General features: G+C 48.5%; 2 protein-coding genes across 4 annotated transcripts; one reads left to right on the forward strand and one right to left on the reverse strand.

Moving 5' to 3' along the window:
- The first annotated feature begins 1,849 nt into the window (after positions 1–1,849).
- RASSF5 (Ras association domain family member 5) lies at positions 1,850–16,662 on the forward strand. Of its 2 annotated transcripts, XM_015885309.2 has the most exons (6): positions 1,850–2,278; positions 6,693–6,805; positions 11,959–12,069; positions 12,735–13,032; positions 13,307–13,422; positions 14,082–16,662. In XM_015885309.2, the coding sequence occupies exons 1-6, from the start codon at positions 1,885–1,887 to the stop codon at positions 14,232–14,234; spliced, it is 1,185 nt and encodes a 394-aa protein (XP_015740795.2). In that variant the 5' UTR covers positions 1,850–1,884; the 3' UTR covers positions 14,235–16,662. The 2 variants fall into 2 exon arrangements, with proteins under 2 accessions (XP_015740795.2, XP_015740796.1); XM_015885310.2 differs by lacking the exons at positions 1,850–2,278; positions 6,693–6,805 and adding an exon at positions 7,821–8,263.
- Positions 16,654–25,879, reverse strand: EIF2D (eukaryotic translation initiation factor 2D). Of its 2 annotated transcripts, XM_015885302.2 has the most exons (15): positions 25,611–25,879; positions 25,271–25,461; positions 24,499–24,582; positions 22,330–22,420; positions 21,568–21,675; positions 21,045–21,319; positions 20,742–20,859; positions 20,291–20,336; positions 19,578–19,681; positions 18,537–18,695; positions 18,333–18,422; positions 18,137–18,232; positions 17,898–18,018; positions 17,580–17,754; positions 16,654–17,488 (listed from the first exon to the last, which is right to left on the reverse strand). In XM_015885302.2, the coding sequence occupies exons 1-15, from the start codon at positions 25,664–25,666 to the stop codon at positions 17,418–17,420; spliced, it is 1,785 nt and encodes a 594-aa protein (XP_015740788.1). In that variant the 5' UTR covers positions 25,667–25,879; the 3' UTR covers positions 16,654–17,417. The 2 variants fall into 2 exon arrangements, with proteins under 2 accessions (XP_015740788.1, XP_015740789.1); XM_015885303.2 differs by lacking the exons at positions 24,499–24,582; positions 25,271–25,461; positions 25,611–25,879 and adding an exon at positions 23,122–23,213 and having other exon boundaries at positions 17,221–17,488.
- Between the last annotated feature and the right edge of the window lie 142 nt (positions 25,880–26,021).

A 26,021-nucleotide genomic window follows, 5' to 3' on the forward strand; every position in this document is an offset into this window, starting at 1 on the left:
CTCCTTGCATTGACAATGGGGAATATTCCCTCATTCCCCTATATGCCTATAGGGAGGGATGTGATGCAGATCTTGCTGCCTGGCTCTCAGCATGGACACAGGGGGAGCAGGGAGCAGTGGCTCCAGTCTGTCCTGGCTTCATTTTCATGTAGGAACAGGAGAGTCAGGAGCTGCCCCTGTACAGGAAACCACTTTCTTAGTGGTATTTGGCACCAAATCTGTATATTCCCATTCATTTTAATTGTAAAAACCAACATCCCGACTGCCAAACCCAACCGCTTGCTGTGGAAGCAGTGGAGCAAAGCCACCTCTTAAAAGCTTCTCTCCTGCAAATTATTTCCTAGGGTTCTCCCAGCTTCACAACCAGCATTTCACTGAACCCAGGTCCATTGGAGCTGTGCTGATGTGGACCATGTGAGTGTTTGACCTGGAACGTGGTTGGCTTCAAAAGGAAGGATTTATTTCTTGGCGTGCACCAAAAGGAAGAGCTGCTAATAGCCCTTCAGCTGCCATAATGCAGCAGCTGCAAAGAGGACTCCCAGAATCTAAATGAAATAGGGATTTTCTTGCCTGTGTTCATCAGGATTTAGTTTTTCCCCCCCCCGAATTCTCAACCCTGCTCCTGTTTTCCTGCATTAGCTGAAAACCTGCTGAGGAAGCAGAGAATGGCAGTGAATCTGCTCTATCTCCCAGTCTGGAAGGAGAACAGATAAAACATCCCTCTATGGGGAAAACCATTTACCCAAGGACAAATCTGCTGCTGGTCTCATGCAGAAGTAGAGGATGCATGAAAGTGAATCAGGATCCTGAATGGGGAAAAAAAAGACCTTCCAATATGAGTCATGTTACTTAACAAACAAAAATGGGATTTTTCAAGCTGTATTATTGCTCCTTTCATTTTAGGCTCTTATTAGGGGTTGCCTATTGCAATCGTCTTTTGTAACTCAGAGCCAGATCCATCCTTCAATTTAAATTATTTCAAAGGGATTTAAGCATCTTTGGCTCATCCCATCCTCAGAAACTCGCTTTGTCTCTTTGTCATCAGGCCTTCAGAGCAGCACCTGATCCAAACACCCTCATCTCTGCACCCCAAAAGCATTGCAAATGGGCGTCCTCAGAGCTGCAGTGCTGGAACCTGTACAGAAGAGAGAGACTCCAGAATCTGCCCATCATATTTTCCCTTTCACTTCTCCCACAACCACAAAAGCCTCATCTGGGAGAGTTTAATTGCTTGGGCTCTCAGCCCTCAGCATCACTCCGGTGCCCTGCTGTCATTTCAGAGGGGAAAAGGTAATTTGTTCCAGCTGTCTGTGCAGCCTGGTCCATGCTCTGTGCAGGAGGGTCTGTGTCTTCAGCTCAGTGTATAAAGCAGCACCTGAGAGGTGATCGCCCTGATTCTGTAGGGGCAAAACCTGGGATGGGGATGGGGATGGGATGGGATAGAAGGGGATGGGATGGGATGGGATGGGATAGAAGGGGATGGGATGGGGATGGGGATGGGATGGGGATGGGGATGGGATGGGATGGGGTGCTTCTGCGCTCCTGCAGTGTCCACTGGGAACAGCTTTATGCTGCACGCTGCTCACCCCATTTGCACAGCCGGGATTAGGGTGATGTATGCGTGCAACGTCCCCGGTCCCGAGAGGAGGAGCGTCCCGTGGGGAGCGGTTACACAACAGTGTGGGTTGGGATTCCATGGGGAAATCCTAAAGGGGGGTGGAGAAGGGGGGAAGAAAGAGAGGGGGGGGGGGGGGGGTTTACGACTGCGATGGATCCTATGGGAGGAACCGCTGCTCCGGGAGGGTCACCACGAGAAGATCCCACGCGGGGCCGCTCCCCGCACCACCCCCCCCTATATCAGTGTCTCCTCCCCGGGGCGGCCCAATGCACCCGCCCTGCCCCGCTCCTCCCGGCCACACCGCCAGCCCGGAGCCCGCAGAGCGGCGTGCCGTGCCGTGCGGTGCCGTGCCGTGCCCACCCGTGGGGCCGAGCCCCTCGCCTGGCTCCATGCGGCGGGGTCCACCCGGCCCCGCTCCCCCCTGCCCGGGGAGCCCCGGCGGTGTCAGGGCAGCTCGACGGCTGCGGAGGCGCGGAGGGTCCCCTCGGCTTTTGCCCGACGTGCGCAACATCTTCTCGGCTCCTCGAGAAGCGGCGGAACGAGCCCACGGTCACGGTCACGGTCACGGTCACGGTCACCGCTTCGTCCCCCGCGTCCCTCGCTGCGGTTGGTGCGATCTGTGCGGAGCTGCCGTGCGGGATCGTGCCCTGCGCTGCGAATGTGAGTGCTGCTGCCGTCCCGCAGTTCCATCCCGCACCGCATCCATCACCCTGCCCTACTCCCCACCAACTCCATGCCCCCCTCACCCCCAGCCCCGTGTCCCCCCGCAGAGCTGTCCCCCGTGGGGTGCGGATCCGTGCGGGGGATGCGGGACTTGGGGTTTTTTTTTCCTCCGGGGAAGATGGGATTATCGGCTCATCGGGGCGGAATGGCTCGTGGTTGTGCCGCCTTACGGTGGAGCTAAATCCTTCCAGGAATAGCACGTTGGGAATATCTCCTTTAGGTTCTTTGGGCAGTGAGCAGTGGGAGCTCTCTAGGAAGACTCGCTGTGCTCCCATCGGGTGCATTAAGATTTAGTTCTGCAGGAAGGGTTGGCGTTCCCATCGTGTTTAAGGGGTTGGGAAGAGGGGGTGGGAGTGAATGGGGTGTCCTGGGTCAGACGCAGCCCATGTGCATCACTGTGTGAGGGGTGGCATAAGGACCAAGCAGTGAGTTACAGGCAGCAGAAGTCGAACCTGTTGCCTTGTTATTCCATATCTTCTGAATGGGGAAAGGGCTTTACATCCTATAGACTATGAGCAGTGCCTGGGGGCGGCGCTCCTCCTGCCCCAGCCCTGTGCCCAGCTGATGTTTTCAGGTAACTGAGGGAGCATCCCGATCTGACACGTTAATTGGCAGCACTTTGTGATGCTGTGAGTGCTATAAAAGGGGTGTTTTGAGGGATTTCTTTCCCAGGGCTCTTTTACGAGTGATATTGAAAGAAGCCTGCAGTGCTTGCTTCCCTTTTCGTTTCTTCTGAGAGCTGTCAGGCTGTGGGAATAGATCAGCCTCTAAAATTCCCCAAACAACGACGTGTTATCGCTGGGGGGAGGGAGAGAAACTTCAGTGGGACTCTTAGAACATCAGCACCCATCGCCCTCCCCCTCCTCCTGCAGCACATCCGTTTCTGTTGGGGTTTTTTTCTTGCTGTTTGTTCAGGTGGGGCGGAACGTAGATGTTGGAATGTGAAGGTGACAACGCAGCTTCCAAGTCTGTGCTGAGATTTATTTGGGTTCTAAGCAGGGATATCCGGGGTCGGGGGTGGTTCTGGAAGCAGAAACTCCTGCTCCTTCCCCTTATCCCCTGCATTATGGGCTGGGCTTTTCCCTCAGGCATTTTCCAGCCTTAGGTCCTCTCTCATCCTGGCAGCTCAGGGCATGACTTACAGCCCTTGTATTTCCTGGGCTGTGCTTATCAAACTGCCCTATGGGGTGAGCTGGGTGTGCCCTGCATGGGTTTGTCCCATAGACCCGATCCCTCCCCAGGACATCATGTCACCCCACCAGCACTCAATGAGGTTTCCTTGCAGGACAATGGCACAGCTCAGTCTGTGTTCCAGCACTGTTGGATCAGGACCCATTTCATTGAGAAGAAAGCTGGCACAACACACAGCACTTTGCTTTCTAGCTTGTAAACTGCAGCTCTGCCATTACAGGTTCTGGAGTGGCTGTTTAATTATCAGTGCTCAGTAGCAGGTGTGGATGCTCCCAGCTGGGCTCTGGGATGGGGTCTCTGCCCACACCTGCAGCACTTTAAGTGTGAGGTTTTCCCATGTCTCCTCCCTGCGTGTCCCTCCCATTTCTGCTCTCATCACTGTAAACAATAATTGCCACCAGGAGCCACAGTTTTGGGGCTTCCTTAGTCTGGTTTGGGCAGATTCTTGTTCTCCCAGCAGCAGAGGATGAGGGTGGTGGGGAAGGTGCAGGGCAGGGCACAGGGATCAGGTCTATGGGGCAGGGCACAGCAGGTATTGCTCACTGGGGGACTCAGCATTGGCAGGCTGCTATTCTGGGGGGGGCTCAGGTCCTTGGGTCACCCTTTGCTGCTGCCTTCCCATCCTGTGCTTATGGAGGAAGACACCAATGGAGGCTTTGGTTCACCAGGTGAGGTTTGGGTTGTTTCTTCCTTTCCTGGTCCTGTAGCTGGGCTTGGTGGTCTGGGTTGGGAAGAAGGGATGTGTGTGAGCTGCAGGGTTGGGGGATGCTGAGGGGTGAGGAAGGAATTACTTTGTATTATCCTGTGCTGCTTGGTGTGATGTTTGGATTTAGTGAGCTTTTATCTCTGCAAATTAATGGATGAAATGGGTAGAGTGTGTTGTGTGGGATGCTGGAAACCTGCCCCATGGGTGAGGGGATGGCTGTGATACAGAATGGGGAGGTTTTAAAGCCCTTTGTTGGGTGATGGGATGGATACGAGCATCATCCAGCACCTCACGTGGCTAGAAAGGATGGATGCTACAGGAAAACTGCAGCACTGATCCAAAAACCTGGCAGGGCTCATGTCAGTATTGCTCACATTGCTGATCTCAGTGTATTTCTTTAATGTTTCATTCAATATTGGAGGCTTTAGACAACCACAAGGGAACAGCAGTGAAGTGGGGATGTTAGAAAGGGACCTCCCAGCTCAGCCAGCTCCTGCTCTCCCTTCTAATCTCTTCCGTTGGGTCTTTTTATCTTATCAAGTAAGAAAAAGAAAAAGCCCCCGAAATAGAAACTTTTCCATGGTGAACAGGACGAGCCCTGAGGTGTGTTAAGCCCCGAGCTGTGCAATGGGCTCCACTGTGCTCTAAATATATAAATAAATGTATCCGTCAAATAGATTCACCGATGGCTCATGTCAATGCTTTATCTCCATGGGATAAGGCTGTGGAGGCAGGCGCTGCTCTGCGCAGTGCTGTGCTGCCTTGGGAGTGTTGGTCCCCCTGCTGAGGATGTCGGAGGGCAGAGCAGAGGCTGCTGTTTGCTTTGGGTTCATTGCAAAGAGAATCCGCAAAGTATTCAGGCACTTTTTCAAGTCCAAGTCTTGCTCCGAGGGACCGCAGAGGCTGAGCAGGGAGGGCTCATTGCTGAGAGGTAGGGGCTGTGTTTGGGTGTCTGTTGGTTGCTGTTGTTAATGAAGGGGGGTAATGGGGTTCCATAGAGCACAGCTGGAAGTGCTTCATGCCTCAGCAGGGAAGCTGCTCCATTAAGAAGCAATGGCTTTAGAGCATCACCCACCCAGTGGCTGCTTTGTGCTCCTGTCCCAGCTTGGTGCAATGGCTGGGGTTACCCTATGAAGCTGGACAGCTTTGAAGAGCATTATATCAAAGGATGCCAATGGCACACAGGGCTGGGCAGGGTGACTGCAAGCTGCGCTTAGGCAGATGGATGAGCACCCAGATGGGGTTCAGTTGCACATCCAATGTTATCACTCTGATAAGCTTTATCTGCATGCAGAGGGAAGTTCCTTTCAGCTACTAAAGTTTCTTGCTATGTTGTGATCAGACTCGAGGGTTTTCTTTACTTAAAGAAGCTGTTTCCAGCGGTGGCTTTGTTTGACTCGAATAGAAATGATCTCACGGCCGCAATGGAGGCATCCTGCCCCATCACGTGGCTGCTTCCCAGGGCTGTGCTGGGCTTCTAAAATTAGTGCTGCCCACCAGATAGTGGTGATTAGGGCTGCTAATAGGCGGCGGTGACTAAGGAGGTGTCATGCTGTAATCCTAAGGGGGAAATGCCTGGCTGTGATGGGGGTGGACTCAGTGATTTGTGGTCTGTATTTCACACTACAGACTGCTCCCCATTGTGGGTGCTCCATCATTCCCATCCTACATGCCGTGCATGGGGACATCTGAATGTGATGCCTTTGGGGGCTGCTGTGTTGGTTGCTCAGGTGGGGCTGCAATCACAGCCTGCTGTGCTTGGCACCTTGCAGCATAGAGCTGGCAAATGTCCCACTGAGCAGCTGCTCCAGCTGTTTGAAAGGTCATGCATTGCATTACCATGCAACTGCTTGGCTTATCCCTCATTAAAATTAAGAGGGGGGAAAAAAATCAATCAGAAGACCCCCTTGCTTGCCTCCCAGCCTTGAGACAACCAGCTGGAAATGGTAGGATGGCAGCTGGTGTCAATTGAATGCTAAGCAATCAATGGTTCCTCTGAGGGAGATACTCAGGCACTGCGTGAATGCTCTGCTCCTGCTTGGGAATTCCTTGATAGGGGCAGAGATCTGATTCTATGGGATGTCACTTTGCTTTCTGCAAGTCCAAGGGGTTCAAAAGCAATGACCCAAGTGCCCAAAAATAATAGAGGGAAAGGCAGGTTTTCTTGTAGAGGGGGCCTCTGCAATGCTGAGGGTGTTGGTTTTGGGGAGGAGTGGGTGCTGGGTGGCCAACAGGTCAATGACTGCACTGGAATTGTGGGTTGTGTAAGAAATAATTGATTGAATGCTGTTTGTGGGGCTGTTAAAAATTAAAAGGGCTGTTGGAGTGGGGGGAGCACTCAGAGGGGCTGGATGTGGCTGCAGACAGCACCCATGGGTGTTGGTAGAGCGCAATGGGGAGGACATGGGGCTTCTGGCTGCTCTCCCATCACAGCACGGCTCTGTTCTCTCCCAGATTGCAGGTACACGTGCCATCAGCAATGCTGCAGCCTCGTCCAGCTGGACTGCCGCCGGCCTGACCCCGGGCAGCTCTCTCCTGTGGGCACCATTGTGCTCCCCTGCAGCCAGGTATGCCCTCATGGTGGTCAGCCTCTTTCCCAAAGCCCATTTCTTTGCTCTTAGCAGGGTGAGATTTCATTGCAGAGGTCGGCCCGTGGCCCTAATTGATGCTTGCTAATAAATTCCCTGTGCATCTTGCTTCTGTGCCCATCATCTGAAAAGGGAATAGGTGCCAGAATACACTGGGGAAATGGAGAACAGCACACTGGAAGGGTGGGAAATGCCGTGGCTGGTGTAGTTGGCAGCCAGTAAATAGTATTATCAAATGTAAGCAAAGCAGGAGCATCGGAGAAAGTTAGTAAAGTCCTGTTGGCACTTCATACCAAGCATTAATAATATGGGCCTTGATCCAGCAAAGTACTTAAGTGTGTTGTGTTTAGGTCCCAGATTGCTCTCCCTGGGTGCAGTGCAGCCAGCACAGCCTCTGCCTGGCTCAACCCTGGGGCTACAGCACCTTGATGTGGGATTTCCTACAAGAACAAAGGATTTGAATCATATTTTCAGCCTTGATGTCACCAAAGGTGATCTCCAGCTGACCCAGCTCTGCACCTGACACAGCACTTGGTTCTGCTCATGCCCTGCACGCTTGATTTAAGCCTATTTCTCTTCTAATTATGACCCAGCGCTGCAGAGGAGAAGAAAAATGCATTCCCTGTCTGCAAAGCTTCTAAATATTTGCGGCTTGAGCATAACTAGAAAGCAGCCTGGAGCCTCCTTATCTACACTGGCGGATGGGAGCAGCCCCGAGCTGGGGTCTGTGTCAGGCTGAGTTGTGGAGCATGAGTTTCCATCCCCCTGCAGTGAGGGGGTTGCTGCAAACGGGGTCAAGGAGCTGGGCAGCATTTCCTTGGCTTGTACCTACACAGCTCCCAAAGCATCTGCAGAGCAGATGGACCTTCACTGCCCCCTGCACAGCACTGCAGGGCTTGTACCCCTTCCCCACCTCTTTTTGGATGCAGCGCATCTCTGCGAGCATCCCTCGCTCCAGCCTGTGTTTGGGATGCAGGGAAGGAGCAGCTCTCTTTCTAAGCTCCACATCAAGGACACGTTTCCATTCAGCAGCACCACGGGAGGCTCCGGGGCTGCCCAGCGCTTCAATCCCTGCTCTAAGGGTGAGAGATTTTGCAATGAGGAAGCGGGCGCTTTGCGCAGCAGGAAGGGGGAGGCAATGCTGCGCAGCGAGCTGGGGGCGAAACGACACGGCGGCCGCTCCATGCTGCACAGAGGAGGAGGAGGAGAGAGAAGGGTTACCCGAACTCAGGAGCAATCGCTGCTGAGGATGAGCAGCAGGAGATGCAGATGAGAGCCAGGCAGTGCGGGATGTGAGCGCTGCGGAGCCGCCTTCGATGAGCCATCGGCGGCAGCATGAGCAGCGGGTACTGCAGCTTGGATGAAGACCTCGAGGATTGTTTTTTCACTGCAAAAACCTCTTTCTTCCGCAGCGCGCAGAGCAAGGGACCCACCAAGGTAACGGCTCAGCAATGCAGAGAGGAGGGCTGTGCGATGCGGGAGGTGGTGGTGAGCTCTGTGCACGTTTGGCTGCAGGTGCTGCTGGAATTTGCTCGCTGTGCTGCTCAGGGGGATCTGCCTCCTGCAGGCTCACTGCAGGGCTTTGCTCTGCTGCAGCCTTTCAGTATTGCTTTGCCTCCTCCCTGGAGGGTCCTCAGAGGAGGAACCAGCTCTTAATGTTGGGGGTTTGTTGTATGTTTTGGCTTTATGAGGACAGTCCCGCACAGCTGTGTTTTGTGGGTCAGAATCCCAACTAGAGTCCTGTGGTTTGGCCCCACAAAATGTATGGGCCGCTGTGCAAACTGCACCTGTTGGGCTGGTAGTGAGATGAGGGGAGTTCCAGGATCAAATTCACCTTCAAAGTGGTGCAAATTCACCTGTAAAATGGTGATTGCAGGGATGGACCCCATCCTTTCCTGGGTGTGTTGGTGCTGCCCTTGGGGGAAAGCACTGCCTGGGCAGGGTGAGATTTGTGACATCAGTAACACAGAAAGATGCACAGAGCTGCTTCATGTTGGAGTATTTAGTTTAAAGAACAGCAACGCAGCCCTGCTGTAAACTTTGCCCCAACCAGAAACTGAACAGAAAAGCAGAAGGAGAGCAGAAACCGCTGCGGAAGTAGGGTTTTTACTCAGGAAAAGCCCTGAAGTGCTGAGAGATGAGATGTTGAGAAGGGGACAGCGATGGGGAGGGCTCCAGGAGATCATGGGGGCACTGAAATCAGCAGCACTGCACCAATTGTGGCCATGCTGTGTTGATATACCCAATTTTCCCTTGGGTTTAACGTGGGATCTTCCCATCCGCCACCAGCTCCCTCTCGCTATGATTACCAACACGTACTGCTGCTTTTTAAATGTCATCTGATGATTCATTTGTGTAGGTGGTGTATGAGATTACGGTGTCAGCCACGGTGCAGGGCTGGTTCTCACTGTGCTCGGACGCTGCAGCTCCTCCAACCTGGCTCTACCTGTGTGCTCTCCGTGCATAGGGATGCTCAGGTGCTGCAGTGGTGTTTTGCATGGTGGTTGCTGGAGAAGATGGATCCTGCTGGGGCTGTGGTGTTACACGGAGGAAATAGTTCCTGCGCATGAAAAGACGCAACATTGGTTGCCCCAGCAGCGTTGCTGGGCAATGTGTATTTGGAGGTGGTCCCCAGCTTATTTCTAGCTGGGGGTGGGAGCTTTCTGCAGGTCTTTCTGCAGGTCTTTGGTGGAGGAAAGGAGCGGGGGGCTTGCAGAGACAGGAGGTGATATTGCATCTTGGCTTGGTTGGGAGCTGGCCCTACAAGGTTGCATGCACAGGGCACATCTCCTGTAGTCCCTCATTGCTCTGCCCCCCTCTCTTTTCTCTCCAGGTGGCATCAAGAGCTGCTGCTGTCAGGAACATCCTGTTTATTTTTAACTAAAATTAAAAGCAGAGGTGGCAGAACAGCTGTTTCCAAGTGAAATCTCCATGGCAATCAACATACTGAGCCCACTGCTTGCTGCAAACCACTCTCAATGCATGGAGAGGCTTTTCCCCTTCTCTGGAGCTGCTTTCTGCCTTTTTCTCTGAGCCCCACAGTAAACAGCATTGCTTCGTCTGAACTTCTTGAGGGTGGTGAGATGTGCAGATCTTATCTGCAGTGCTCTGGGGAGCTGCGAGGGAGGAGAGCAATGGGGTTGGGGTGCTGTCCCCATAGAACAACCCTGGTACCAGGTGCAGCCTGGCTTTCATTTGGGTTTGATTCCTGCAAGAGGCTTTGGGAAGGAGAATCTTTAGCTGGAATTGGAGCATCTCTCCCCCAGCATCTTTGCAAATGGATAAATACAGAAGTCGGTCACCGAGGCAGAGCAGCTCTTTGTTGGCTCTGGATCTCTCTTTTTGAGAGCGTGTCACCACAGTCACAGTGGCCCCAGGGCTTTGCCTCCCCCATAGCAATCTGTCACGAGCTCACCCATTTCTTACTACCCAGGAGCAGTGCTGGTTAGAGGAGGAGCTACATGGCAGGAGGATGTGGGCTCATCTCTACACTGCAGGGCCCTGCATCCCACACCTTGCTGTGCCATAAGGGTGCAAAGGGGTTTGGGGTCCTTACCACCCCCTACACATGGCTCTGTCCTGACCCCATGGGCTCATAGTGCCCATGGGGTTGTTACTATGAGCTTCTGTTGTTTGCAGCTTGTTTCATCCTGTCCCCATACAGCAGGAAATGTGGCAACGGTTGATGGTTAAAAGCTTCTGTTTTTCTTCCTTCAGCGGTAACCGTGAGTTCTGCAGCAGAAACTGCAAAACCAGAGGTGTGGGCAGGTTCATGAAGAGCAACACACAGCTGATATATCAGTGCAGGGAGCAGCGTGGCTCCTTGCAGGCTGGGTCCTGTTGTGTGTATCCCTGTGTGCACAGGAGGAGGGCATGCGGGCAAAGCATCACTCCTATAGCATCAATGAGAGGAAGAGAGAGCCTTTATCCAGCAGTGTTTTGCTGCAGCATTGATGCAGCACAGCACATTGCAGTCTCTCTCCCTTCCAGCATCATGGCTCTTGCAGGAGTTGCTCTGGTTGTTCCAAGCTGATGCAGTGCAAGTGAGAAGTTAAGACTGCAAACTGCACAGGGGCAGGCTGAGCTGATCTATTTGCTTTTGCTGTGCATGTTTGGAGGGTGCTGGTCTGCACTGTGTAGGGTTTGTGTTACAGAACCAGTGCAGCACATGCATGGTCTGTGTGCAACGTGGCTGCAGTTGGGCCAGGGCAACACCCTGCAGATGGAGGGATGCACCTCTGTGCATCTATTTATGATCTATTGCAGACTGCAGTGTAGATGTGTCTTATGGCACGTTGTGGAGCTGAGATTGCTGGTGTGATAAAGTTGTGTTGGTGTGCAGTTCTTGAATACCACAGCCAAGCTTTGCTTTTGGTTTGTGAAAGCAGTGAACAAGAAGGAGAATGTAAGACAACGTCGGTGCTCTTCCGTTGGGTTACTGCTGCTTCCAGAGGTCTTGCACTGTTTGTCAGCCTTGGGGAGAAGTTGAGACATCTGCTTTGGGGAACGGCTTGAATGAATCTGAGTCTCTCCAAGTCCCAAAGCTGGAGCTGTATTGCCAGATTGCTACCAGTGCTCTTGTTTGTCCTGTGCTTGATTCTCCTCCTCAAAGAAATGCCACAGTGAGCCTGGGGTGATGCTGCTTATGGTGTGTTCATCTAATGGATGTGGGCATCCTTCTGCATCTGCACCTGGGAGGAAAAGCTGCCCAGATCCTGGAATTAAGGCTGAGAATTGCAGGCTCTGCACCTTGGGCTGGGAATGCATCAGGCCGGTTCAGATGTGCTGGAGCATCATTTCTGTCCCCACAGCAGGGTTTTAGAACAGAGCGTTTCGGATGCTGTGTTCCTGCAGTGTCTGTTCTGGGCTCCACGTGTGGGATTGCATCCTGACATTTCCTTCCCAAGGGGATCCGTGGGACTTTGCAGCCGGTGCCTTGTGCTTGGCATATGGAAGGTGGGAGCACTGCTCAAACTCTATGAGCCTGCAAACCCCATCACTGCAGAAAGCCATCTGCAGAGCAGCAGTGTGTTCCTAGGGGCTCTGTGAGCCCTATTTTGCTTCCTGAGATGAGGTTTGGACACAGAATCGCCCCCAAAGAAACCCATTGACACCATCTCTTCTTCTTGCAGAATGTAACGAAAGCTGTAGAAGAAAAACCTGAGCCTCCAACTGTTGAGGAGATCAAAGAGAAGATAGAAAAATACAATGCAAAAGTTAATAACTGCCTGCTGATGAAGCTGGTAGGTATCACTCTTGTATTATCTCAGGTGGGAGCGCTCACACATCAGCTGTGGGCAGTGATAACTGAAAGCCAACAGATGGGATGGGGTGGGATTCCATTGCAGACTTGTTCCCACTTGTGATTAAAGCTGTGATGATGCAGAAGTAGGATCTGATTTACAAAGCCCAGTGCCACAGAGGAGCAAACTTCAGGTGCTCTTGCAGAGCAGTGAGAAGGCCAAGTTAAACTGTGGGGCTTCCATAAGCAGCAGCTGTGTAACCTCCTGCTGATTGATGTCTGAAAGTCAACCTGAAGTTCATTTAAAATAGCCAAGATTAGACCAGTTTCTAACAAGCTGATCTTGAGTTATGAATTATTACATAGAGAAGTGAAAATCCTGTAATGGGGGGTGGTTAAAAACATGAGATTCCATTGTGAATGAGGGGTTCCCAGGGCTTTAAAACCCTCATTTCAATGCAATTCATGGTAGTTTCCATAGCCAACTTGTAGCAGTGCTGACGTAAAGCCAGAGATGATAGCACAGCTCTAGGAGGAGGTGAGTCACTGTGGGGTGGAAGGAACAGAAGGAAATCAGCAGTGACTAATCCTAAATTACCAGTGGCCAGAAGCCCCAGAGCTGTGCAGAGCAGTGTCACCCACCCATCACTATGTGTCGTTATGCAGAGTGATGATGGGACCTACACAGGATTCATTAAGGTGCACCTGAAGCTGCGCCGCCCGGTGACGGTGCCAGCAGGGATCCGACCTCAGTCCATCTATGATGCCCTGAAGGAGGTGAACCTGGCTGACACCACGGATAGGAGGACGTCCTTCTACCTGCCTCTGGATGCCATCAAGCAGCTGCACATCAGCAGCACGACCACGGTGAGCGAGGTGATCCAGGGGCTGCTGAAGAAGTTCATGGTGGTGGATAACCCGCAGAAGTTTGCGCTGTTCAAGGAGATGCGGAAGGATGGGCAGGGTGAGTTCATAGAGCAACAGGATGGGTCAGGTTGGAAAAGGGCCTCAGAGACCCCCAAGTCCAACCCATCCCACCATAGGGACATACCCACAGCATCATTCAGTTCCTAGTTCCTTCTCCCCATGCCCTGAGACCCAACATAGATCTCTATTAGATGCTCAGTGCCTTGACTCCAACCCTAAGCAGCACAGCCAGCTCCCAAAGCCCACCCCACTGTTCCAAGCCTCCATCCAGGCTCTGCAGGGCTCACAGTTCTGTCTGTTGTCCCCCACAGTCCTCCTGCAGAAGCTGCCCCTCACTGAATTCCCACTGTACCTGAGGCTGCTGGCCGGCCCCGACACCAACGTGCTCAGCTTTGTGCTGAAGGAGAATGAGACTGGGGAAGTGGAGGTAGGTGTGGGGCTCTTTCCCTTGGTTTGTTCATGAATGTATAGTGTATGGCAATGGGATGGACCTGCAGGTTCATAGCAGGAGCGAGCCAGGCTTCTCCCCCCTCTAACACTGTTGGTTTTACCACCTATAGTGTTGTTACCCAGATTTATTGGCTGAATGGGCTGCTCGTACCTTGCTTTGAAACTAAATAGACCTCTGGGTCATTTGTTGCTTCTGAATTACACTGCCTTTAAAAATAAAACCCGTGATCTATTTACAGTGCTGTCCCAGAGTTAAACCTCAGTAATCAGATTCAGCTAAATGCTGCCCATAAGTAATCCATGAGTTTAAATAGAAGCCTGGGATGCCCAGGGGATGAAAACAGCTTTATACCACAGCAGTGCTCCCTGCTGGGACTCATTCAGCTGTCAGTGTCTGCACAGGAGCTTTCATTCATCCAAGCACAGATTCCTATTGAATCCATTGCTGTTTGGGCTCAGAGCTGGGCTGGTCCTTTATGGCACCTGATGCTCTCAAAGTGATGCTTGGAGGTTAAGCTGCCTGCAGATCAGGCTGCAATTCAATGTCATCCACTGACAGCCACAAAAGCCCCATAGGGTGAATTACATGTGCTCACTTTGCCTCTGCTTTGCTGTTCCTTTGCCTCTGCTTTGCAGTGGGACGCGTTCTCCATCCCAGAGCTACAAAACTTCTTAATGATCCTGGACAAAGAAGAGAAGGACAAAATCCAGCAAGTGAAAAGGAAGTACGAGAAGTTCAAACAGAGACTGCAGCAGAGCTTGAAAGAGGCTGGAGACAAACCTGGTTAACCCTCAGGGCACGCCAGCAGTCAGACTAAGCTACGTGTTGTTCTTCAAATGAACAGACTCTTCTCAGGACACTTCCTGGTGGTCACCCTCCCACTTCATCCCTCCATTAAGGATATAGGACCCGTTATATGGACATGTCATGTTTCCTTCTGAAACCTCACACCCAAGGACCAGAGCCAGCCGGAGAATGGGATGTCTGCACCAGAGCTGCTGGGCTGTGCCATAAGCACATAAGCTTGCTTGTTATGGCTGAGGTTCTGCAGTTGCATTGTGCCCATGTGGCCCAGTTCCCATTTCTTAAGTGGGGCACAGGAAGGAGCAGATAACACAGAGGTTGGTGCACCGACCCACGTGGGTGTTGCAGCTGAAACCAGACAGACTTATTAAGGCTAAAGTGGGAAATGTGGCAGCTGCAGCACCCCGACAGTCCTTCAGTAAGTATTATTGAAACATAGTGATATTCATTCCAGGGAAAGTCGTTTATTTTGTTTCTAATTAACTTTGTAAACAGACTTGAATTTGAGCAAATATTCATGATGCTTCGCTGAGTTAGTCTGTATGTTATGAGTTTTCTACTCTGCAGGAATTGGGACCTATGTGTTAAGAGAAAAGCGTGAAGACAGGGTGTGGGGATGGGGGTTCTGCATAGAACCCTGAGCAATACGCAGCCAGCAGGTGACTGCAGGGAAGCTCAAACCCTTCTTTCACCAATCAGACCCATTTTGAGCTGTGAAGGGGTTTGGCAGGAAGGAGCTTCAAGCCAGGCCAGGAGTGGTGTGTGTGCAGATCCTTAGCACCAGGAAGAGCAAGGGAACCACAAACCTGAGATGCCTTCCTGCCACCACCCCCTTGCATTGTGCCTCCTCTCGCTGACCCCTTAGTCTGCTGCTCTCCCATCTCTTTTCTCCCTTCCAGGTGCAAGGGATGCTATGGGGATGCCAATCCCAGAGCTGATTTCCCATTTACTTTCAGCACTTTGTACTGAGCTCACTGTGTGCAGCCGCGATCCACCTTCCCTCTGTTCACAGTGTGAAAAGCAAACGTGAAGGCTTAGCTGGATTCAGACGGAGCAATGAGATGCTCTCGGTGAGCTGAGTTCCTCCCACCTGTATAAGTGGGAAAGAGCAGGTTATTAGGGAGCGGGTGATGGAGACAACTTGGAAGAGTCTAAAATGTACCTCAGTGCCTTTGATTTTTCCTCAAGTATAAAAACTTTACGTTTGGGCTTAAGGAGGAGGTTGGAGGGGCTTTTGCCAAGGCCTTGGCAGTGCTCCCCTGGGTCCCTGCAGGCTGCTTTTGTCCATAGAGAGAAGAGGAACAGTTGTTTCTTTCTGCAAGGTGATTGCTTGGCTTTTTTTCTTTCCCCCCACCCCCCAGGTTTATACTTGAGTATGTTTGTTTATAAAGGTGTGAGTAACTGCATCACCTACAGCCCTCACTTTGTGCAAATGCCACTTGGTGCAAGCTCAGTTCCAGCTCTTGCCTTATTCAGTGGTGTAAAAGGGTTCCTAAGTGAGGCTCCAGCTGCTGCCACGCGGTGCAGGAAGGGCCTCCCAGCTGTACTGTATTCTCTACCCAGATGACCTTTAACAGCGTGGCAGCAGCCCAAACAGAGCAGCGATTTTCATGCTCTGGGGCCGTTTGCCTGTTTATAAAAATACTTAATTACTTCGCTATGCACTTGTGAAGTAATTTAAATAACATTTATCCACTGCTTTGAGTCTTGAAAGCACTGTATAAATACTTCTGTTAAGTGTAAGAACACTGTAGAAACTGCCACTGGTTGTGAGAAGCAAGACCCAGATGCCTGCTTTCAAATCCCTTACCTTTCTAGCTATAAGTTTTTCAAAGGTTATTATTATTTCTCCTGGTTGCTGTTGTTTTCTATTTGAGTTCTGGTGACCGTCTGCCCTCCCTAAAACCCAGCATGTCTTTGACCTTCTGTAGAAGGCATGGCTTCTTATGCAATTACTGTGAATGCTGCTGTGAAAACCTCCTGCAAAGAGGAGGGCTCTTTCCTTTCTTTCATTTAAAGACATGGGGCGTTGGAAGTGGTAGACAATGAAACTCAAGTTCTCAGCAGTTATTTGTGTCCAGGACAGACATAATGGGCCCCTTCCTTAAGAGCTGAGTACTATTAGCAGTGCCTTTGGTTAGTATGTTGTGTTGCCTGGTTTGGTGTGACTTTATTTCCTTCTTGTAAAACATGTAAAATAACGTGTACAGAATGGAATAGCAAAGCTTCTATGGCAAAGTGAAATGCATTTTTTTGCAATGCTGTAATTTATTTTTCTTACTCCCCAGGAATTCTATGGCATTTTTACAAAATGTCTCATTCCCAGCTTTATTTTGAAGGTTCAGAAACTACTTATCCATATGCAGATGGTGTAAAAGACAATGACAATAAAACTGTCGGTAATTAAAATAACTAAGGATATCTCTGATTTATTTTTCTGGCGCCCTCTTATGGTATTTCCTTGTATTGAGTCTAAAGGAAAGCAATGGGAGTCCTTCCATAAGTGACTTAAAGAGATAAACTTCAGCTAAACCAGCACAGAATGTTGGAGAAACTCGAGTGCTCCATTAATTGCCTTTAGTATTTATTAGTATTAATTTGTCTTTTGCATTAAGATGGCTTTGATAGAACTGCTACCTCTCATAAGCTGCAGTTAATCTTATACATGTAAATAAGAGCTCATTCTCCACACTGAAATGCCTTAATATTAATACCTGGAAGCGTTTAAAAGGATGACACCTAAAACTAAATGCTTTTATTTATGTGACATAAAGTGCTCTATGGCACATTGGCCTGGATCATTCTGGTGTGCTGTGTTCAAATGTGCTCTGCCATGTTCTGGATGGGGTCCTTTGGTTTAAAAGATAGGAAGTAAGAATGTCAGGCTGTCTGTGAGGCTCTATAGCCCTCCCCCATCCCCCCAAAAATGGGATGCCCATATATTAGAAAATATATGGAAAAGGATAAAGCTAGTATTTTTTTTTTCAGCTTTTTATTTTTATGAAAAAATGATCACTTAGAGCAATATTATTCTTATTTGGGATAATCCTACATCATGTAGAAATGCAGGACTTTGAATGAATAAGGCCTGTACATAACCTTGATCTGTTGGCAGGATGTCTCTATAAATAACAAGAGCTGATTAATCCTTACAATAGATTTTTCTCCTACTTTTTCCGGCCGAGCTTTGGAGCCTTCTCAAGGCCTTGGATATATTTCCGAGGTAGCTGGTATTCTTCTGCAACATAAAGAAGAGTAAAGATTAAATTACTAACTACGATCCATATCTTGCACTAATCAGTCCAAACCCAGTTCCAGAACAGACCTACCTAGCAGCATCTTGGCCAAATGATGGACTTGGTTGCCTTGGATCTGGACCTGAACTCTGTCTTTGGCTCCAGGCACTGGGGTGATGGTGGTGCTGGCCTGCACTTTCTGTTGTAGAATACTGGCCACACACTGTGGGTCTAAACCGTACAGCTCCAGGTTCTTGATAATTGTCACCTGAAGATTTTAGCAATGATTGCAGACATTAATACTGTCAATATTAGTGAATTACGTTGCATTCATCCCAGAAAAGCAAGCTGCCAAAGCTGCCCTTGGAATCAGGGCTCATTCATATCCCATCTTCTTGTTTCTCTTCTTACCTTCTTATTTGATGATCTCTGTGCAGTGGTTATGTCAATGGGCTCAATGTTTCCTTTCCTCACAATAGGTTCTTGTCCAAAAAACGTCACCTGGTGTAAGGGCTGCAGACGCTCGAGGCACCTGAATGAAGTTTATAGATCCAATTGGTCTACACAGCACAGCAAGACTGATATTAACTGTGTTTTTCTGCTGCAGGTTTTTGAGACTTGATATATAGCACAAGGGAATAAGCAGTCACCTGCTCAGGAGGTCATCCCACTTCAGGTGTGAGATTTCATCTTGCTCTGATTTATCCAGCAGGCAGTCGCACAGAACGGCATTTACTTTTACAAAGCTGTAAATGAAAAAGCATTAGGAGAAAACAAGTTCACTTTTTGCTTTACATTCAGCATCTCCTGTGGAAGCAAGGTAGGACAACTGTTATGTATACTCACTTCTTGTTTGTTTCATCAACCAACTCGTTAGCCTTCACATAGTTAATGATGATATTTCTCACCTCACTGCTTGAGAGGATGCTTCCTTTTCTAAACAGAAATAAAACTTGATTGCTTACCCTTGTAGGTGAATGGGAGCAGCACAGGTTTTTTAACCTCTCTCTTAACCCAACAATGATTCTGTTGCATTTTTCCAGTGCTCACTTGTGTCCAGAGTCCTGAAAGAGCGGCATCATCTTTGCTGAGACCCCATACAGTGGTATGATTTCAGGAGCATGATATACTTGTTCCCTGTCTTCACTCTTGTTATCTTGGGCAGCAGAAGCTGAAGAAAATCCTTCAGGTACTGCAAATGCTTTAATGCTGGGGAAAAAAAAACATTATTTGATGGGAATCAAAGAGGCTAAAATTTGTAATATCAGTTTCTGTGCTTGCAAGTAGGGGAACGTGGCAAACTTGAGTGTAACTGCGCCTCCTAATGACAAAGCTAAGGATGATGAGAGAAAAGTTAATGCTACAACTTAAATTCTGCTTCTTTCCAAATGCAGAAGAGAAAACATGCTTTTATCTACCAAAATATTCTCCAGCCCATTAGTTTCCAAGGAGATGTTACATAACAGCAGACCTCAGGCCCCACTGGGAAATTCCAAGAGAGAGCTAATGGGCTGATATGCAAAAGGAAGGAATCTGGTTCTTGATATAACTATTAATCCTTAAGAAGATAATAGAAGCCCTGATAATCAGGTAACAAGGAACTAAAAAGGTATTTGTGTGAATGAATGTGTAATGGAAAACACAGCATTTTTTTCTGGTTTTTAAGGTTATAACTTTGGCTGCTGATTTTTCACAGTGGCTGATTTGATCCTACATGACATTTTAAGGCTGTGGTTTCATGGGCGTTTGTGCAGCAGCAGTGTCATCTTCTCAATGGAGTTATTTTTTAGACAGGTAAGTTCACTTCAAAGCTGAACAAAGAGTTGTCCCAGCAGATAGATGGGACTGGAGGGACATGTTTAAATGGGAAAGGCATAAAGCAGTCATACCACTAGACTCGGTGTTAAATAGCTAGAAAACTGCCTGATGGATATAAAATACCATACAAATTATCAAGACTCACTGTCAAAGGAATGTGCTTTTTAGAGACTGCTGACGAAGGTTATAATAGGTAACAGAGCTGGAGACATGATTCTATTCCTTCTTTTCAAGACCTATCACCTCTTTCAAAGACTACAATATTCTACATACTCTGGATGTTTCCAGTCCACCTCCACGATGCTTTCCACACCTTTGGCCAGCTCCTTCACTTGTAAGATCTTCTGGTGCTGCATACCTTGCAGGAATTTAGAAAACTGAGAAAATAACAATCAGAAACGTGGAGCATTTTAAATTCCTCTTTGTATTTTTGACTGCCCCCAAATTACCTGCTAAATCAGGAGACCTTATTGGGGGGAGTGGAGCCCAGCACTGAAGGCCTTTGCTGCTCCAAACATAGCAATTGCTAAGGAATAGTGCGTGCCTCTATCATGCTCTAAAACGGAGTAAGCAAATGTTCCTTTTTGTAGGTCTGCCACCTGTTTGCTCTGTGACCTTGGCCAAATCACACTGTGTGTCACATGGACTGCTGTGACATCTTTGGCAACAGGCTTTGTCCTTGCCTGTCATCTCCACTCCTTTTCATCTTTGTTCATTAATAGCTTCAGAAAAAAAATGATCCCTTCTTGCACGAAATTGCAATGTCCGACAAGATCAGAGCCTTTAACAGCTATCACAGTACAAATACCAGACAGCATTAGGTATGTTCAAAGAAGTGCTCACTCTTTCAGGACAATAACTTCCTTCCCTCGATCTCTCAGAAGCAGAGATCTGAGTAAGAGAACCTGCCTTTTAAGAACAGCTTACAGGGCTTTTCTGTCTGTTTTATTAACACTTCAACTTGAAGCTCAATGGGAAAATCTCACCTTCTTATAGCTTGACTTCTTTATATCCAGTTGCTGTCCAGCAGGGCTATAATGGATTTTTAAAAGCAGTTCTTTAGTTATGGGCACTCTTTATTTCTTTGTAAAACTTTTGTTAAAATTATCTTAACAGCAAAAATATGAGCTTCACACAGAATTACTTCAAACAAAATAACAGACAGAACATGATGAATTCAACTAGCACTGATGTTCCCATAGGGAAGCAAAGAGCCATTTAAGTGATCAAGAAACCTTTAAACAACTCTTAGTCAACTCAAGTTACATATTAAATGCGTATCCTGGTTTCAATCATACAAACACCTTGATGTAAGAAGAACAACTTTAGATAAGGAACTGGATTTTTACTTTTGAATCAAAAACTTCATCCCAAATATTCTATTCTAAATATCCTACTCTTTCTTGCAACCCCAAAGACACTCCTCTTACCACGTACCAGCATGAGAACATATGGCTGCGTAGAAACGTGCTGGTGAGCAGAGGAAGGTCTGACTTCTTCACTTTGCATTTTAAAGCATGAAGAAAGCATTGATTAAACAATGCGTCCATTTGCTCTGTAGGGAAGAAAAGGATAAGCATGAAGTGAGCAGTCTCTCCTTCATAAGATAATGCTCAGCTTCAGACCACAGAACTCTATCCCTATACCCTGTGCTGTCCAGAATGCACAGTAACCTAGACCATGGGTACCAGCTTCAGCAAACAGAAGGTATTAGTTTGGATCCATTTGCATGCAAGATACCTTGTGGTGTCCTGCTGTCCTCTGCATCCTGCTGAGCCCCTGTGCTGTCATCTTCAGCTGTTTCTGCAGCTCTGTTTTCATTAAGTTCTTCCTTTCCCATCACTATTGCAGAACTGTTTTGCTCCTTCAGGCTCAAATCACCAATGTCCACGTGTTGTGGTGTGTCATTGGAGAAACTGTTGCCAGGCTTTTTCCCCTCTGCTTCTTCCTCATTTTCAGCAGGATCTGCTACCAAGGGAGCTAAGGTAGGAGGACAAGATTTGTCACCATATTCCCTACAAAAGGAAGAAAAAGCATTACGTAGCTTTCTGTTTAATGCTTGGAAACCCACAGGACAAGAATAGTCATAAATGTTCCCCTGATAAAAGGCACAGAGAGTTGTATGGATCTTAAACTGTAAGATTTATTTCCAGGTCTATTGGATAGACCTCAGGGGAGAGAACTGCTTCTGTGAGGAAGGTGTGGGCTTTGATTTTAGTAAGACTTGCCCCACATCTTACAGAATGCCTGGACATACACTCACCAGAGATGATCCATGTAAGTATGCAACACAGCAAAGCCCTTCCCTTTCATTCCAGCAGCCAGCATCTCTGTGGTAGACATAGCAGCAGCTGCAACTGCTACAGGAGCCCTGGGGAAACACAGCATCGTTACAACAGGACAGCACAAACACACAAGAACAGTGCTGTTGTGATATAATGGGATTGTTTTACAATGTTCTTGTTCTTTACAGACTGCTTTTCTAAACTTCCAGGCATTTTGGGGTTTTGTCCCATCTCTTTGGTATGTCAGGCCTTTCAAAGAATCCCAAGGATGTGTGCAGTTGTGCTACTGCAGTGACAGGTGGGCAGTAATGCATTCTTCCCTTTAAGAAAGCACAAGGAGCACAGGCACTGCTAAAAAGAGACCTGGGTGGAGGGGGAGAAATACAGCTTTAGTGCTGCTTCCTCTTTCTGAGCTTTCACACAGTCAAAGACAACTGTGTAGATTATAATCTTATGTAAAAACTGCTGTTTGAAAAGAAATCTATCGGGCCTCAGCTCCAGAATTTGCACAGCTCCCCATCTATTTGCATAGCTTTCCACCTGAGCTCAAATATATCCCAACCCAGGAATGTAGCTGCACTTTTTTGTGTGCTGAATATTCCGCTGTTCAGGTCCACAGCGCATCAAATGCATGAGAATAATTCTGCTCCTATCCCCTCAAAAGCCCCAGATTTTTCATGTTAAAAATAGTTTCCCTTCCAATGCTGGTTTCTAAGATGGGAATAAAGAGTCCTCTGTACCTGTTTCCCAGGAGGGTGACAGCGCAGAGCGTGCCCCGCTCTACTTGTGGAAAGCCAGAAGGTGGCACTACAACCCCTGGCAGCATCAGATCTGTGGACAACAAAGCAACCATTTCTCAATGAAAGATTCAGCCACGACCTCCTCCACCCCCATCCCTTCTGTTACTCAGCAAAAACGCAGCCTGCTAATTGCTGAGTGCATGCCAGAGAAAACATCATTCTCTGTTTCCTCCGGTAAGAGCACTTCTTGCTACCAACCCATGGAACAGGGGATTTGATTTGGTGTGCACATCCTAAAACACAGCAGAAGAGCTATTTGTGCTCAGCCCCTTGCCTTGCCAGGCACAAAGAAGGTACTCTTCTAACAAAAAGGAATAAGCTCCCAGCCTAGGCAGCATTACTGTTCACTAATGACAAGGAGAAAAGAAAGGAACAAGGAGACAGATGCAAAACCATCCATTTATTCTGCCCTACCCCAAGGCAGAAGCTCTCTCTTTGCTAAAATTTGCCCCTGCTGATCCAACAACCCTGCCCTGACAGCTGCACTCAGTTGTGAGCTCTACTCAGCAGGAGGAAATCACCTTCACCACCTCCTTGCTAATCTGGACAGAAATAAGTGGATCTTGCTGTGTGATTTGTTCTTCTTTCCACGCCTGGGATGAACAGACTGGCATGTGAGTAAAAATGTGTTCCATCCCTCATGTATGGCATCATGTTTTCATTATATTAAAATCATCTACTCTCTCTCATAGCAGCTGCAGTTGTCCAGACCTTGCAGTCTCATGGACTGACCTGTGTTCCATGGTTTGATTTGAAGGCATCTCACTTTTCTCTCTGCATCTTAGATCTAATCTGCATGCTGAGGGGCCAGCAATACTCTTCCTCCCATTCACTGTCACAACTACTTTCAGCACACCCAGGATGAACTCTGCAATGCAGACAAGGCTCCAGATCTCTAAGGAAAGAAATCATGCAAAAATCTTCAGGTGATGAGGTAATTAGCTGTGTGCATCATGTAAATAACCAGGGCAGGCAGTGAGACCTTTGAATTCAAGGAACAGATACCGTGAATAGCACTGCCTTCCTTCTCTTTGTGATTGCTTCCTCAAGTCTGCTCCATGTCTGCAGTGCTGGACAGTCTCACTCCTTTCCTCCCATTTCTATGGCAGGACTCAATATTTGCTCTCTGCCTTTGCTGGCCATTGTCTCCACGGCCAGTTTCTTATCTTTGGATCATACTCAGCAGTAGCCTAGTTGCCATGGGAGATGAATGACCTGCAGCCCTCTTTCATCAGTGTTCTTCTCTTGTTAACAAGACTTTTTTCCCCCAGAAACTAGGTCACTACAAGCCAACAACAAAGCTTGCTCAGATGTTTATCATAGCTATGCACTCACACACTTTATTTCCCCAAGAGCGGAGTGAACAGAGGGACTTGTCTGCTTCTCTAGACAGTGTGTAATGGAAAAAAAGACATCTATTTCTACACGTACGCTTCCATTTATAGATTAAAGCTGCAGTGGCTGGAATTCAATCTTTTCCTGGTTGAGTAGTTCTGCTGTTTCAGGTTTATAAAGGCCTGACTCTCACGAGTCTGAACTGCATCCAAAGCAGATGCCAGAAAATAGATTCATTTCTTGTTAATCTCAAGTAGCTGGTAGAGCCAGTACTCCAGCAATTGAAATCCAACCCCACCTGTAATCGACAACTGACCTGACAGTGATTAGAACTGTAGATTCCAGTACAAACTCATTCACTCCCTGCAGTTATAAGCAAGCTCAGATCTGAACTGACAGGACCCAGAGTGGCAGCAGATGGAGTCAGCTGCCCAAGGAAAGCTAAAAAGAAAAAGGCCATAGAGCTGCAACACAGGCTGTGCAGTGTCCCAGTTCAGAGTCACCTATCAACTTTACACCCTAAAGAGGCATTTCTAAATCTGAGTCTCTCAAATGAAGCAGCTTTTAAACTGCATTTAAACAGCTTAACCTTCATTCACAAACTGCTCTGCTGCTGACTTATGTTCAGTCTCAGGAGATCAAGGTGAGTTACTTTGTGCATATACTTTAGCATTGTTTCAGGTCCATCTCTCCCACTGAGAGATAAGAACCCCAAAAAGCCCTGAAGGCAAATCCTATCTGCAATGGGATGCGACGAAGTCCTGGTCCTCTTACCTGCTCCTCCTGCTAGCTTCTGTAGCACGGGGGGCCATGTTGAAAAAGCAGGGAGAAGATCTGGGTAGACCCACAGAGTGTACACTGCGCCAAAAGAGAAGAAAAATTAAAGAGGTGGCATTAAAAAATGCTATGTGCTGCTTTTTGTCATGCTAACTGCATGGCCTGTAAGGCCAGAACAGTCCTACAATAAATAGAAAACAGTGGAGACAGGCAAAAAACCCAGCTATTTCATTCATGATTATGTGAACTGCTATAAAGATGACCCTTTCAATCACCTTTTGTAAGCTTTGAGCTCATCTGCTACTCCAAAAGGGCAGAATTTCTGGATAGGGGTAATACAAAGACACAGAGTATCTATCAGAGCAATTTGTTACCTAATTGCAGGGCTGCCTGCCTGGAAGTGGATGTGATACAGAAGAAGGATGAGAGGCTAGGATGCTAATCTGTGGCTGAAACCACTTGTTTCCTAGTTCCTAACCCCTCAGAGCCTCAATTTGGCAAGAATCTCACTGGGTTTCACTTTGATATCAGCAGAATAAACACAATAAAGTGTGTGCAGATGAGGTGCAATAGAGATGGGAGATGCATAAGCATTTCAATGCAAGTCTTTGGGGGGGGGGAATCAACACAAGTTTTTAAGGGGGGCAAGGGAGGAATCAACACAAGTTTTTAGGGGGGGCAAGAGGGGAATCAACACAAGTCTTTGAGGGGTGAAATGCTGGCTTGTAGTCAGTAAATAGGGAGGATTCCTCCACTGCACTGCCCTTACCTGTGGGATACAGAGCTTTTTCAATCTCAAACAGGATCGGGTTCCTGCCATTGGCGTACACAGTGACGGCCTCCCCTTTGTGAGTGTATATCTTGATGACATTCAGCTCTTCCTTGTTTGGAATCAACTCCGCCAACTGCTCAGCATTAAGGCTCGGAAAAGCAGCAGCCACATCAGCTCTCAGCTTCCTCCTGCAACGAGAAAACCAACCCCTCCATCACTATTTTAGCTACTACCACACTCCCATTTTTCCACTTGGGGAAGAAACCAGACCTCCTCCTCTCTCCCCTCCCCTCATCTCCGACCCCACACCACCCTCTCCCCACACACCAGCACCCACCGATCGGATCCCTTGATGGCGGTGCTGGCCTTGACGCGGAAGGCCTTGCAGAACATGGCGGCTCTGCCTTCACCCCCCGGCAGCCGCCATCTTGTCGTGCACAGCACAAAGTGTCCGGGTGGAAACCACCCTCCCGACCGGTTCGGTCCGAGGATGCTTAGAACCGCCTGGCTTTGTCCTAACGCTGAGGATTTCTTTATTCTGAGCGCTTTGTGGCTCTTAATAATAACCGATATAATACTGCTCTGACGGCAGAGCTTGGAAATAAACCCCACGGCAGCACAAATTAAAGCAGCACCGATGGAATTGCAGCACCATCGATGTAGAAACGGGGCTCATTTCAGCATCCCTCGCATGAGCGACTCATGGGGGAGCGTTTCCCTCTGCTTATAACGCAATTATTCAACCCCT

This window comes from Coturnix japonica, chromosome 26 (genome assembly GCF_001577835.2).
Source record: "Coturnix japonica isolate 7356 chromosome 26, Coturnix japonica 2.1, whole genome shotgun sequence".
NCBI classification, from domain to species: Eukaryota; Metazoa; Chordata; class Aves; order Galliformes; family Phasianidae; genus Coturnix; species Coturnix japonica.